Raw genomic sequence first — 15880 nt, 5'->3', positions numbered from 1 at the left:
CTGTTGGTCAGACAGTGTTTGACATTAGACTGTAGCCTGTTGGTCAGACAGTGTTTGACATTAGACTGTAGCCTGTTGGTCAGACAGTGTTTGACATTAGACTGTAGCCTGTTAGTCAGACAGTGTTTGACATTAGACTGTAGACTGTTGTTCAGACAGTGTTTGACATTAGACTGTAGCCTGTTGTTCAGGCAGTGTTTGACATTAGACTGTAGCCTGTTGTTCAGGCAGTGTTTGACATTAGACTGTTGTTCAGACAGTGTTTGACATTAGACTGTAGCCTGTTGGTCAGACAGTGTTTGACATTAGACTGTAGCCTGTTGTTCAGGCAGTGTTTGACATTAGACTGTTGTTCAGACAGTGTTTGACATTAGACTGTAGCCTGTTAGTCAGACAGTGTTTGACATTAGACTGTAGCCTGTTGGTCAGACAGTGTTTGACATTAGACTGTAGCCTGTTAGTCAGACAGTGTTTGACATTAGACTGTAGCCTGTTGGTCAGACAGTGTTTGACATTAGACTGTAGCCTGTTGGTCAGACAGTGTTTGACATTAGACTGTAGCCTGTTGGTCAGACAGTGTTTGACATTAGACTGTAGCCTCTTGGTCAGGCAGGGAATGTCTCAGGCTCTGTCTGTCTTTCAGTGACAGTATCTCTCCCCACGCTTGGGACGGACAGACAGGCAGGCAGGCGGGGCTGCACCATTCCATTTCACTGGCCCATTTGACTACAGCAGCCAGCGTCCCAGCACCACCTGGCCTCCCAGCTTTGGACAACAGATGTGGCAATACTGTAGTGCTGCCAAGCCAGCCGGGGCCGGATGTATGGCCACCCTCTCTCCCCCAGCCTTTAGATTAAAACCTGGCCGCACTAGCTTCCTGACGGATGGAGAGAGAGAGAGAGAGAGAGAGAAAGCTCCCTCCATGTGTCCAAGTGGTAACACAGCAAGGCCGGATGGATTGATGGATGGACCCACCCTCTTAAACTGTCCTTTCTTTCCCTTAGAAAAACTATCCAGCAGCCAATCATAAGGCAAATCTGAGGCCATTGTCAGTTCTGTTGTGTGTTGGGACAATAGGAAACTGTTGTAGTCGTTTCATGTCCATGTAATTACTGTGGCCTTTGTTGTAGGAACTGTGCCAAGGAGTCAAATGTTTCCACCAGCTTAGTGGCTATCAGCTTATGTCTAGTTGTTTCGGTAAACAGCTGAGGGATGGGGCTGGAGAAATGTAACCACTCTCAAATTCATAGACAAAGATATGGATGCACGGATTAACAATCCATGAGATCTAAATTATACCTTTAACCATGTTTTGAGGCGTTGAGGTGGAGTAAAACAAGCTTATATTTTGATGTAATTTATAATTGATCTTCTTCAAGAATCAATGGGTGTACATGTATATCATTAATTTAAAAGCCCAGTTGATATACCAATGTCAGATTGCCCCTTTAAGTATACAGTTGAAGTCGGAAGTTTACATACACTTATCTTGGAGTCATTAAAACTTGCTTTTCAACCACTCCACAAATTTCATGTTAACAAACTATAGCTTTGGCAAGTCAGTTAGGACATCTACTTTGTGCATGACACAAGTAATTTTTCCAACAATTGTTATTTCACTTATAAATCACTGTATCACAATTCCAGTGGGTCAGAAGTTTACATACACTAAGTTGACTGTGCCTTTAAGCTTGGAAAATTCCAGAAAATGATGTAATGGCTTTAGAAGCTTCTGATAGGCTAATTGACATTATTTGAGTCAATTGGAGGCGTAATGTATTTCAAGGTCTACCTTCAAACTCAGTGCCTCTTTGCTTGACATCATGGAAAAATCAAAAGAAATCAGCCAAGACCTCATAAAAAAAACTGTAGACCTGCACAAGTCTGGTTCATCCTTGGGAGCAATTTCCAAATGCCTGAAGGTATCACATTCATCTGTTCAAACAATAGTACGCAAGTATAAACACCATGGGACCACGCAGCCGTCATACCGCTCAGGAAGGAGACGCGTTCTGTCTCCTAGAGATGAACGTACTTTGGTGCGAAAAGTGCAAATCAATCCCAGAACAAAACCAATGGACCTTGTGAAGATGCTGGAGGAAACAGGTACAAAAGTATCTATATCCAGCATCATGTTGTGGGGGTGCTTTGCTGCAGGAGGGACTGGTTCGCTTCACAAAATAGATGGCATCATGAGGTAGGAAAATTATGTGGATATATTGAAGCAACATCAAGACATCAGTCAGGAAGTTAAAGCTTGGTCGCAAATGGGACTTCCAAATGGACAATGACACCAAGCATACTTCCAAAGTTGTGGCAAAATGGCTTAAGGACAACAAAGTCAAGGTATTGGAGTGGCCATCACAAAGCCCTGACCTCAATCCTGTGGAAAATTTGTGGGCAGAACTGAAAAAGCGTGTGAGAGCAAGGAGGCCTACAAACCTGACTCAGTTACACCAGCTCTGTCAGCAGGAATGGGCCAAAATTCACCCAACTTATTGTGGGAAGCTTGTGGAAGGCTACCCGAAACGTTTGACCCAAGTTAAACAATTTAAAGGCAATGCTACCAAATACTAATTGAGTTTATGTAAACTTCTGACCCACTGGGAATGTGATGAAAGAAATAAAAGCTGAAATAAATCATTCTCTCTACTATTATTCTGACATTTCACATTCATAAAATAAAGTGGTGATCCTAACAGACCTAAAACAGGGATTTTTTACTAGGATTAAATGTCAGGAATTATGAAAAACTGAGTTTAAATGTATTTGGCTAAGGTGTATGTAATCTTCTGACTTCAACTGTAGGTATCCCTTGGGAAAGACGCCTCATGACGTCAATGGGACTTCCTAGTTAAATAGAGATTAAATAAATAAAAGTAAATTGTCAAAATGATCTAGGTACTACTTATCACTGTGGCATATTATTGATTTAGATGAATTGACGTACTAGAAGCCAGCACAGTGGATGACTCACTTGCAACAGAGAAGTTATTAAGGGGATAGGGTAGGTCTGCGTCCTGTGGCTTCTCTTTGTAACCTATGAACGATCCGTCCGTTTTCAGCAGGAAGTAGCGTGGTCTCCAGTTCTTGATATATTCTCCTGTAGAATGAGAGAGAGTTTCTTTGTTAGTGCATGAAATCTGCAAGTCCATAGATTCAAAAACAGTAAGGTATGCACTCATAAAGCAGTTAAAACCACTTATTACATGTTTTTAAATGGTTTTATGGAACAGGTTAAAAAGTTGTTGGCTCTTTGAGCTCTATGCGCAATTGTTTTTAGTGCAGACATGATTGTTTTTACATTAAAGTGCAGTAACACCGCTTACCCCTATAATCAGTATCATTCTAAAGTGGCTACTGTTTCAATATCCATTCACACCAATAGCTTTTAGACTCTCATCATATGGCTTTGCTATGTTTTGGGATTAACATGATCAAAATGATAAAAACATGTTTACGATCTCAGGGCTGAAATCACTCCCCAACGATCATCTGCCTCATTTTGGGTTAAACTGGGGGACCCCTATCCTCCTGCCCCGGGATTTAGGCTAGCCCTGTAGAGAGGGCTGCAGCATGGGAGGTCAAATCTCCATCAGGGGGCCAGAGCGGACACCTTTAACCCTCCCGGGCGGCAGCAGCAAAAAAACAACATCTGCTGAGCAGCTGGTTATCCCGCATTACCAAACAAAACTTCTGGTGCAACAGCCTGCTCCATCTAATAACCAACAGCAGGATTACAAGGGTGTCAACATCTCAGCACACAGCGCTACATCATACGCACAGCACCGGTTCAACACAGGATACTGGAGAGCATAGGCAGCACATCTGCTTTTTTTTAACATATACTGACTGGACAAAACATTAAGAACACCAGCTCTTTCCATGACATAGACTGACCAGGTGAATCCAGGTGAAAGCTATGATCCCTTATTGATTTCACCTGTTAAATCCACTTCAATCAGTATAGATGAAGGGGAGGAGACAGATTCAAGAAGGATTTTTAAGCCTTGAGACAAGGATTGTGTATGTGTGCTATTTAGAGGGTGAATGGGCAAGACAAAACACTTAAGTGCCTTTGAACAGGGTTTGGTAGTAGGTGCCAGGCACACCGGTTTGTGTCAAGATCTGCAACGCAGCTGGATTTTTCACGCTCAATAGTTTCCTGTGTGTTTCAAGAATGGTCCACCACCCAAAGGACATCCAGCCAACTTGACACAACTGTGGGAAGCATTGGGGTCAACATGGGCCAGAATCCCTGTGGAACGCTTTCGACACCTTGCGGTGTCCTTGCCTGATGGATTGAGACTGTTCTGAGGACAAAACAGTGGGGGGCAACTCAATATTAGTAAGGTGTTACTAATGTTTGGTTTACTCAGTGTATTGTTCTGTAGTATTACAACTACTGTGTAAGGTGCATACTAGAAGCTATGGTAACTGTTAATGGAAGAAGTTTGGAATTTGACTTGAGAGGGAAGGTACTACACTGCTGTCTGCCAAGATAGAAGTCATAGCACGTGACTGGAGTTTTTAAAAAGTAGCAAACAATCATATGCAATGTGCTTCTTCTTGTTAATTTATTTTTGGTGATATTTTCCATTTTACAATCGATTTTTACTGTAGGCAAGAAGATTGACATTTTCAATGAGACCGACAGTCAAACAACGATCTAAAAAGTACCATTCGTTAGTCCTTCCACTTCCACATATAATACTAATATAACCATTATGTTCAATATCCAGTTCCATTTAGTTTCAGCATCAGGCCATTTCTGCTCCAGCCTCATTCGTGTGGATGGACACACTCAAATCCTCTATAATGGACGAGACGTGTAAATCCTAAAACGTGCACTTTGTGTTTTTTAACTCCTGGTAATTAGCCCACCATCCCGATGGCTGACACGCACGCCTCTGTGACAGCTCTGATCACTTCTTTTTTTTTTACACCGGGAAGAGAAAATAAACAACATGTTCTATTTGTAACATCCACTTAAAGCATAATGACAGCAGCTTTTCTTAATTAACACATCAGAGAAAAACACCTGCTCATGTTAATTTGAGGAGACGGAGGTCTTTGCCGGTATGCCTCTGTGAGGCTGGGGTCTGTGGGAGGGGAGGACAGGAGGGGAGGAGAGCAGCTGAACGCAATGCAGTACGCCGTGGGGACAGGAGCCACCATAGGTAGCAAGGTCTCTCCTCCGACTCGCTCACACAGCCTGTCACAGGATCTCACCACTAACACTTGGTAGATAAATAAATTAGGCCTATAAATTATTCCTGATCAAAACAAGACATAAATGTAAGTATAGACATTTGCTACCAGACGGAAGAGTGGGCGTGACACAGTTAATTGCATGAAGTCACTGAGAGGGAGATGTCTAGGTTTTGAATTAATCAAATGTACTGGATTTAAGCCAGAAGGTAACAGAGTGTTAAGACAGACAGGGTGGTCTTTAATGAATGCTACAAATAGGTGTCCCACCAGATTGCACTTAGTGTGTGAGTGTAGCTGTATTTGGTCAATGCAATATTCAGTCTGTGGTGCTGGGTTTGCAGTGAGGCAAATGGTCCAATATCCTGGACTGAGGGTTAACCCAAACTGGGAACCAGACTATCTAGAGGGGGTAGCCAGAGGTGGAACAGAAGGGGATGGACAGTTACACCCACATATAGTTCCAACTCTCAGTCTCAACTGATCCAATAGTGTTCCATCAAACTCTCAACGCTGGCCCTGGTCATAATGACTCTGCTTGCTCAAATTCTGAACATCTTGAATGGGTTGCTGTAGGCAGATACTCCATGTTATATTTTGGGCAGATTGAGAAAATGTCCTGCATTCAACACAATACTGTTTTTTTGCGGTACGATGCAAACAGTTGAAATAAAAATTCAGCTCAGCCACCCACAGAATCAGTTCTGAGAGAGACTGTTCCAACAGATCCAATTGCACAATTAAAGCAACATACTGTATGCCACTCAATTACAAGACCAGATTAATTGTTCATTTGTCAGTGGACTGAGACAGGCAGGTGGCTGTATGAATCTGGGAATGGACTTCGATGGGCCACTTCCACCGACAGATGAGCTCTTCACCAAAAAACTTTGAGCGGCCCAACACCGTCACAGCTCCTGAGACCGTTCTAAGAACCCACACCTCCATCTTCTTGTTCATTTGACGCAATCAGGTTTTTAGTTTTCAGAAGAAAAAACACACAGCCCATTTGTTAATCAGCCCAAACAAGTATTTAATTTAATGCTTTGGCCGGAGCCGGCCTGATTTGCAGATGGGCTTGTGACGGGAGCCCTGGGACCGGCGGGCTGCCACGTTCCAGCACACAGGGCTGGGCGCTCCAAACCTCCAACCAGCTTGTCTGGGCACCGCCAGAGACAGCCGCTCCTGCAAACGGTGCCCCAGCCCCCAGCCCCCAGCCCAGGCACCGACATGAGCACACAGACATGGGCAGCACCAGACCTGGCCAGACGGAGGGAGGGATGGATGGAAGGAAGGAGAGAGAGAGATGGAGAGAGAGAGATGAAGAGGGAGGATAGAGAGAGAGAAATCTGTCTGTACCTGGATCTGCTGTTTCTCCTCACCATGTAGGTTGTGTACCATGGCAGCTTGCTGAGGGAGAGCGGCTGGACCCACTTTGTCAATTTGGCCAAGCTGACAGGAAAGGAAGCTCAATAGCACAAAAGTACCTCATGTTATCTTCTTTTTACACTGATTAACTGAGAATGGAGACACTTATAAATATATGAACAAATTATACATAATTTAGCTTACAGTTTACAAGTTATAGGTATTTAGAGGCTATTTATTAAATGTGTGTAAAACATGTAAAAACTGTACTGGATTTATAATTCTATGACAATATTTTAGGTTGACAATAATTCTATTACACAATTTCTGATATATCACGCCTTACTTTTATTTCCTTGCATAAGTAAAATCAGGATTGTGCCTCTACTGCCATTTATTCAGTCAATGGGTGATTCCAATTAGACTGGTTTGAATTTCTCCTTGACCACAATGGCTGCCAGAATAAGGGTGACTAAATCAGTGGAGGGCAGAGAAGGGGTGATCCTTTAGTGTTGCAAAGCTGCAGGGATTTGCTGTATTTTCTACCTGAATTGCCCAGAAAGACTTAGGAGTTGATCCCTTAGAGATGACGGTCATGTCCCCAGTTAAGACACAACACGGTGGTCTGAGCTCTGATCCTCTGGCATGCCTAGATAGCTGGGAGTAAACAGTGGGCTACATCCTGCATGGACAGATTCCCCATCAACCTGGGATGCCCAGGTAATCCACACAGGGTAAATGCAGGGGTAGGGAGGAAGGTGTGTCCTTTACTCCTCTACGTGTGAAAATGAAGAAGTGAAGTTATAAGAGACGATCTCTCTTTTTATTTAGTTCAGACTCGGGTGTGTGTGTGTGTGTGTGTGTGTGTGTGTGTGTGTGTGTGTGTGTGTGTGTACTGTGTTCCCATGCCCCCTGCCATAGGCCTGTGACCGGGAAGTAGCCCCAGGCACAGCTGCCCTGCTGCTCCAACCCAGAGGCTCTCAGACATCTTATGTGAAATCCAGGGCTGGCTCAAGCCAATCCACTTACAGTGTATTAGTGTCATTACCTGGCTGCCCAGAAGGGAGGGGTGGCCAGGAGACTACTTGGCTTCTGGGAATGGACGCGGGGGTGGTGGCTGGTGACAGTGGTAGTACAGGAGTGAAAGCCAGACTGACTCTGTATGCCCTCTGTTTAACTGTTCCTCCCACAGTGAACTACAGTGAATGATCAGAAGAACACTTCCCCGCCAACCAGTGGGGAAAACAACCAGTGGTTACCTAGATTAGCCCATTAGCTCACTGCACAAACCTTTTTTTCCATAATGCAATGTACTTGTTGTCTGCTTGTTTTAGTCAATTAAACTACATTTAAGAAAAGTGCAACATGTCTAAAGATTATTTGTCATCATTGCCTGCTCCCGAGCTTTCTCACTACTTAGAAAAACGTAATCAAAAGACAGTACAGTATGAAGATAGGCTAAAACTGCTTCTCCAATAGAAATTGTAGGTCATTCGCGACGTTGGCTAACTGAGCTCATGCGTAGAAACAAGTCATTGCGGCGTTGGCTAACTGAGCTCATGCGCAGAAACAAGTCATTGCGACGTTGGCTAACTGAGCTCATGCGTAGAAACAAGTCATTGCGACGTTGGCTAACTGAGCTCATGCGCAGAAACAAGTCATTGCGACGTTGGCTAACTGAGCTCATGCGCAGAAACAAGTCATTGCGACGTTGGCTAACTGAGCTCATGCGCAGAAACAAGTCATTGCGACGTTGGCTAACTGAGCTCATGCGCAGAAACAAGTCATTGCGACGTTGGCTAACTGAGCTCATGCGTAGAAACAAGTCATTGCGTCTAATCGTCGTCTTGCGCCAAAATGAGCATGTGCAGGCCGTCAAATCAAAGGCACTTCTTCCGTTAAAAAGTAGTTTCTCGTGAAAATTAAAACGTGTTAGGTAGTCACTTTCACGAGGTTGGAGTAATGACATGTTCAACTACTAAAGACATTGACAGGAATCTATGTTGTGCCTTTTGATTTCAAGAAAATGAATTCTCTCATTGACTTCTCAATTCCCCAAACCACGGCCTGGTCTGTTTGGTCTGTTTCACAAGTGTTCCCGGAAGTCTCGGGATGTTGCGCTTCTGGGTTTAGAAACTCTGATGTAATATTGTAGGCCTTCCCTCATGCCCCTTTTCATGATGGTGCTAGCAGCCACATGAGTGAGTGCTAGCATCAAAAAAACAAATGGATTATACAGCTACAAGTTGTGAGTGGCGCTTATAGTGGCCGGGGACTTTAATGAAGGCAAATTTAAATCCATTTTACCTCATTTCTACCAGCATGTCACGTGCAACCAGAAGGGAAACAAAAACTCTAGACCACCTTTACTCCACACACAGAGACGCATACAATGCTCTCCCTCACCCTCCATTTGTCAAATCTATTTTTTGGGGGTACTTTGTCCCCTTTCTCTCCCCAATTTTGAGATATCCAATTGGTAGTTACAGTCTTGTCCCATCGCTGCAACTCCCCTAAGGAGTCGGAAGAGGTCGAGAGCCATGCGTCCCCCAAAACATGACCCTGCCAAGCCGCACTGCTTCTTGACACACTGCTCGCTTAACCCAGAAGCCAGCCGCACAAATGTGACACAGCCTGGGATCGAACCCGGGACTGAACTCCATTATGTAAATCTAACCATAATTCTATCCTGCTAATTCCTGTTTACAAGCAAAAACTAAAGCAGGAAGTACCAGTGACTCGCTCAATACGGAAGTGGTCAGATGATGAGGATGCTACGCTACAGGACTGTTTTGCTAGCAGAGATTGGAATATGTTCCGGGATGCATCCAATGGCATTGAGGAGTACACCACCTCAGTCACCAGCTTTATTAATAAGTGCATCGACGACGTCGTCCCCAGTTGATATACCAATCTCAGATTGCCCCTTTAAGTATACAGTTGAAGTCGGAAGTTTACATACACTTAGGCCGGAGTCATTAAAACTCGGTTTTCAACCACTCCACAAATTTCTTGTAAACAAACTATAGCTTTGGCAAGTCGGTTAGGATATCTACTTTGTGCATGACACAAGTAATTTTTCCAACAATTGTTTACAGACAGATTATATCACTTATAATTCACTGTATCACAATTCCAGTGGGTCAGAAGTTTACATACACTAAGTTGACTATGCCTTTAAAAAGCTTGGAAAATTCCAGAAAATGATGTCATGGCTTTAGAAGCTTCTGATAGGCTAATTGACATCATTTGAGTCAATTGGAGGTGTACCTGTGGATGTATTTCAAGGTCTACCTTCAAACTCAGTGCCTCTTTGCTTGACATCATGGGAAAATCAAAATAAATCAGCCAAGACCTCCACAGATGGTAGACCTCCACAAGTCTGGTTCATCCTTGGGAGCATATTTCCAAACGCCTGAAGGTACCACATTCATCTGTACAAACAATACTACGCAAGTATAAACACCATAGGACCATACAGCCATCATACCGCTCAGGAAGGAGTCACGTTCTGTCTCCTAGAGATGAACGTACTTTGGTGTGAAAAGTGCAAATCCCAGAACAATACCAAAGGACCTTGTGAAGATGCTGGAGGAAACAGGTACAAAAGTATCTATATCCACAGTAAAACGAGTCCTATATCGACATAACCTGAAAGGCCGCTCAGCAAGGAAGAGGCCACTACTCCAAAACCACCATAACAAAGCCAGACTACGGTTTGCAACTGCACATGGGGACAAAGATCGTACTTTTTGGAGAAATGTCCTCTGGTCTGATGAAACAAAAATATAACTGTTTGGCCATAATGACCATCATTATGTTTGGAGGAAAAAGGGGGAAGCTTGCAAGCCGAAGAACACCATCCCAACCGTGAAGTACAGGGGTGGCAGCATCATGTTGTGGGGGTGCTTTGCTGCAGGTGGGACTGGTGCACTTCACAAAATAGATGGCGTCATGAGGAAGGAAAATGATGTGGCTATATTGAAGCAACATCAGTCAGGAAGTTAAAGCTTGGTCGCAAGTGGGTCTTCCAAGCGGCTCTGACTCTCGTCGGATGTGGCAGGGCTTGCAAACTATTAATGGACTACAAAGGTAAAGCCAGCAGTGAGCTGCCCAGTGATGGGAGCCTACCAGATGGGCTAAATGCCTTTTATGCTCGCTTCGAGGCAAGCAACACTGAAGCATGCACGAGAGCACCAGCTGTTCCGGATGACTGTGTGACCACGCTCTCTGTAGTCGATGTGAGCAATAGCTTTAAACAGGTCAACATTGACAAGGCCGCGGGGCCAGATGGATTACCAGGACGTGTACTCAGAGCATGTGCGGACAACTGGCAAGTGTCTCCACTGACATCTTCAACCTCTCCCTGACCGAGTCCGTAATACCTACATGTTTCAAGCAGACCACCATAGTCCCTGTGCCCAAGAAAGCAAAGGTAACCTGCCTAAATGACTACCACCCCGTAGCACTCACTTCAGCAGCCATGAAGTGCTTTGAAAAGCTGGTCATGGCTCACATCAACACCATCTTCCCGGAAACCATCTTCCCGAAAACCATAGACCCACTATAGACCCACTCGCATACTGCCCCAACAGATCCACAGATGACGCAATCTCAACCGCACTCCACAGTGCCCTTTCCCACCTGGACAAAAGGAACACCTATGTGAGAATGCTGTTCATTGACTACAGCTCAGCATTCAACACCCTAATGCCCACAAAGCTCATCACTAAGCTAAGGACCCTGGGACTAAACACCTCCCTCTGCAACTGGATCGTGGACTTCCTTACGGGCCACCCCCAGGTGGTAAGGGTAGGCAACAACACATCTGCCACGCTGATCCTCAACACGGGGGCCCCTCAGGGGTGCATACTTAGTCCACTCCTGTACTCCCTGTTCACGCATGACTGTGTAGCCAAGCACGACTCCACCACCATCATTAAGTTTGCTGACGACACAACAGTGGTAGACCTGATCACCGACAACGATGAGACAGCCTATAGGGAGGACTTCAGAGACCTGGCAGTGTGGTGCCAGGACAACAACCTCTCCCTCAACGTGAGCAAGACAAAGGAGCTGATCGTGGACTACAGGAAAAGGAGGGCTGAACAGGCCCCCATTCACATCGACGGGGCTGAAGTATAGCGGGTTGAGAGTTTCAAAATCCTTGGTGTCCACATCACCAACAAACTATCATGGTCCAAACACACCAAGACAGTGGTGAAGAGGGCATGGCAATGCCTATTCCCCCTCAGGAGACTGAAAAGAATTGGCACTTGGGCCAAGCTTCCTGCCATCCAGGACCTATATACTAGGCGGTGTCAGAGGAAGGCCCCAAAAAATTGTCAAAGACTCCAGTCAACCAAGTCATAGACTGTTCTCGGCATGCGGTACCAGAGCGCCAAGTCTAGGTCTAAAGGCTCCTTAACAGCGTCTACCCCCAAGCCATAAGACTGCTGAACAATTAATCAATGGCCACCCTGACTATTTCCATTGACACCCGCCCTTTGTTTTTACAATGCTGCTAGATCTCTCTGTACTTTGCTCTGTTAATTTTGACTCGATCCTGACTAGTCTCCCAGTTCCTGCTGCTGAAAAACATCCCCACAGCATGATGCTGCTGCCACCATGCTTCACCGTAGGGATGGTACCAGATTTCCTCCAGACGTGATGCTACGCATTCAGGCGTAAGAGTTCAATCTTGGTTTCATCAGACCAGAGAATCTTGTTTCTTATGGTTTGAGAGTCTGTAGGTGCCTTTTGGAAAACTCCAAGTGGGCTGTCATGTGCCTTTTACTGAGGAGTGGCTTCTGTCCGGCCACTCTACCATTAAGGCTGATTGGTGGAGTGCTGCAGAGATGGTTATGTGGTTGCTTCAAGTAGTGTATTTACAGTATTCTATGTATTGCCTTAAAATCAACTCCAATTCACACAACATTTTTTAAGGGAGCATGCAATTGGCACGCTGACTGCAGGAATGTCCACCAGAGCTGTTGCCAGAGAATTGAATGTTCATTTCTCTACCATTAGCCGCCTCCATTGAGCCTGTTTGGGATGCTCTGGATCGATGTGTACGACAGCGTGTTCCAGTTCCCGCCAATATCCAGCAACTTCGCACAGCCATTGAAGAGGAGTGGGACAACATTCCACAGGCAACAATCAACAGCCTGATCAACTCTATGCGAAGGAGATGTGTCGCGCTGCATGAGGCAAATGGTGGTCACACCAGATACTGACTTGTTTTCTGATACCTTTTGATTTAAGGTATCTTTGACCAACAGATGCCTATCTGTATTCCCAGTCATGTGAAATCTATAGATTAGGGCCTAATGAATGTATTTCAATTGACTGGTTTCCTTATATAAACTAACTCAGTCAAATCTTTGAAATTGTTCTATGTTGCATGTTTACATTGTTGTATGTTTACATTGTTGTTCAGTATAATTGCATGGCTTCAATAGCATTCAAAATGATATAGAGTCTTGGCCTACTGTAAATTGCATTATGGCTGAGCATGGACATGCCAAACATTGTCAATAAGCAAGATTAAATTCATTATTGATAAGGCCTAATAAGAGAACTAATAAACTAATCTAAACAGGCTGCGTTTCCGCTGCCTAAAATTAGCACTTTGGATCATGTTTTTAAGGACACTCCTAAAATATTTCCAACCCCTCCCAAATGAGCGCTAGCGCACTTATGTTAGACAGGTAAAATGTCAAACCTGGCATTAGGGCTGGAAAATGCCAGTGCGACAGTTTTTACATGACTAAATGGCAAACTAATGTGCGTTTGACACTAGCGCCGCCTTAACGCCAGCCGAAAATTGAGCGCTGGGGGTCAATGGGAAATAATGTTTGTTCTCCCCAATTTGTGGGCATGGTCGATTCCTTCTTATGACGTGAATATTAACTCAAGATTATTAGGCTAGTTAAGTGTAGTAATAGCAGCAGTGGTATTAATCATAGCGATGGACTAAAAGCACATAAAAGTCCACTGCACTACATGCTATCCATTCTAGGGACACAATGACATCAGTGCTCTCACTTCACTAGAACAACTCCCCTCCTGGCATATGACAAGATTCCAACAGCGATTTCATTTCCGAGAACAGCCCAGATGTATGAGTAGTACTGCCATGATGAGTAGTACTGTGGTGGTGGGTTCCTCCAACAGCAGACAAAGGGTGGCTCTGGTTCTGGGGGCCGGCAGCCACAGGCAGATTGAGTGGGGCGCCCAGGGGACCCTGGTGGTCCCCTGGGGCCCAGGGAGATTTCAGCCCCGCCAGCTGCACACAGCTCGCCCTCCTGGTGCCCCTCTCTACCCCCCAGCTGGTGCAGCGTGCGGCGGATAGAGAGGTCAGATCATGGGCCACCATAGCCACACACTCACCCACACATACGTGTACAGAGACACATACACAGGCGGCCGGATACAAAAACAACAGTCACTGTAGCCCAGCAATACAGCTCAGATCAACGCTGGCATTACACATACTAGCTTTCAGGCTGATAGATAGTACAGCTGGTAGTACAGTGTGAGTGTAAGGATGATTACTCTCATGACATTCTAATGACATTGTTTGTATACGCAACAGGAGCAATGGGGATAACTATTGACTTCTGAAAAAAGGTTTTGATTAGTGAAACTTTTTAGTGAGACTTAATGAGACTTTCAACTGGTAGTAAAGGATGAGAGTAAGGATGAGACTTTCAACTGGTAGTAAAGGATGAGAGTAAGGATGAGACTTTCAACTGGGTAGTAAAGGATGAGAGTAAGGATGAGACTTTCAACTGGTAGTAAAGGATGACAGTAAGGATGAGACTTTCAACTGGGTAGTAAAGGATGAGAGTAAGGATGAGACTTTCAACTGGTAGTAAAGGATGACATTAAGGATGAGACTTTCAACTGGTAGTAAAGGATGAGAGTAAGGATGAGACTTTCAACTGGTAGTAAAGGATGACAGTAAGGATGAGACTTTCAACTGGTAGTAAAGGATGAGAGTAAGGATGAGACTTTCAACTGGTAGTAAAGGATGAGTGTAAGGATGAGACTTTCAACTGGTAGTAAAGGATGAGAGTAAGGATGAGACTTTCAACTGGTAGTAAAGGATGAGAGTAAGGATGAGACTTTCAACTGGTAGTAAAGGATGAGAGTAAGGATGAGACTTTCAACTGGTAGTAAAGGATGACAGTAAGGATGAGACTTTCAACTGGTAGTAAAGGATGAGAGTAAGGATGAGACTTTCAACTGGTAGTAAAGGATGACAGTAAGGATGAGACTTTCAACTGGTAGTAAAGGATGAGAGTAAGGATGACTTTCAACTATTAGATGCACTCTCGAACTTTTGTATAATTACATCCAGTCATTTTGAAAGTGGTGTCCATGAGCCAAAATGGGTCACCGTTTTTTTTGTGTCCTACATCATCCAATTGTGTACTACGTCATCCATTTCGTGTGATATGTTAGGAATTTCTTGTGTTTAAGATCCTGGAGTGAATCTAACAGTGAGAAAGAGGAACTGAGTAAACTATAAAAACTGACATTACAGGCGGCTGAGATGCGTTTCAAAATATTGCATGTGATATGGATCTCTTGTGATATAGATATTGCACATGTCAATATTGCGATTCAGATTTGAATTTGTTTAATTGTGCAGCCCTACTATGTATTACCAAGCAATGATTGATCATTCCTCTTATACACAACTTCTGATTTTGATTGAAATAGGCTATATTACAGAAATCTTCTCATGTGTAACAAAGCAGAGGTCACAAATGTCCACATTCAAAATCTTAAGAAGCTCCATCCTTAGACCTTTAGCTAGATCTGACTGAGAGACTAATGACTATGTAATCTCATTCCCTGTCTCCCACACAGCGCCTCTCCCCTTCCCCTTCCCCCGCCTCCCCTCGCCTCTCCTCTCGTATTGGTCAGTCCCTGTAAAACTAGCAGTGATCACTAGATGGCGCTGGCTCCCTAGAGCAAGCTCACTGCCTCCCCGGCTGCCTGCCTGGCTTCACACTCAGCACAGAGGGCCACAGTAGTCTGTGAGTGACGGAGACACTGCAGCCAAGAGGCCCTCTCTCCCTAATCCCCTTTCCCTCTCTGGAGCACGAGGGGTGTGTGTGTGTGTGTGTGTGTGGGGGGGGGGTGCGCAGATCCTCCCAACTGGCACAGGTGGCACTGTGGCTATGGTGTGCACCACCCCTCCAGCTAAAATGCAAACACCCACTTTCCTAATCCCAATCTGAATTATGGAGAGGCGGGTCCATCCCCGAGACTCCAGGGGAGAGGGATG

The 15880-nt window shown here is 44.7% G+C and overlaps 1 protein-coding gene across 2 annotated transcripts in view; it reads right to left on the bottom strand.

Moving 5' to 3' along the window:
- Nucleotides 1-15880, bottom strand: part of akt3a (v-akt murine thymoma viral oncogene homolog 3a) — a 144347-nt gene that overhangs the window by 29824 nt on the left and 98643 nt on the right. For both annotated transcript variants that reach the window (XM_014179955.2, XM_014179954.2), the window contains exon 3: nt 2978-3103. In XM_014179955.2, the coding sequence (XP_014035430.1) occupies nt 2978-3103 (126 nt within the window). The remainder of the gene's footprint in view (nt 1-2977; nt 3104-15880) is intronic.

The sequence above is a fragment of the Salmo salar genome, chromosome ssa28 (genome assembly GCF_905237065.1).
Source record: "Salmo salar chromosome ssa28, Ssal_v3.1, whole genome shotgun sequence".
Lineage (NCBI taxonomy): Eukaryota > Metazoa > Chordata > Actinopteri > Salmoniformes > Salmonidae > Salmo > Salmo salar.
The sequence above is the reverse complement of the archived record's forward strand: the minus strand, read 5'-3'. Positions and strand labels throughout refer to the sequence as shown.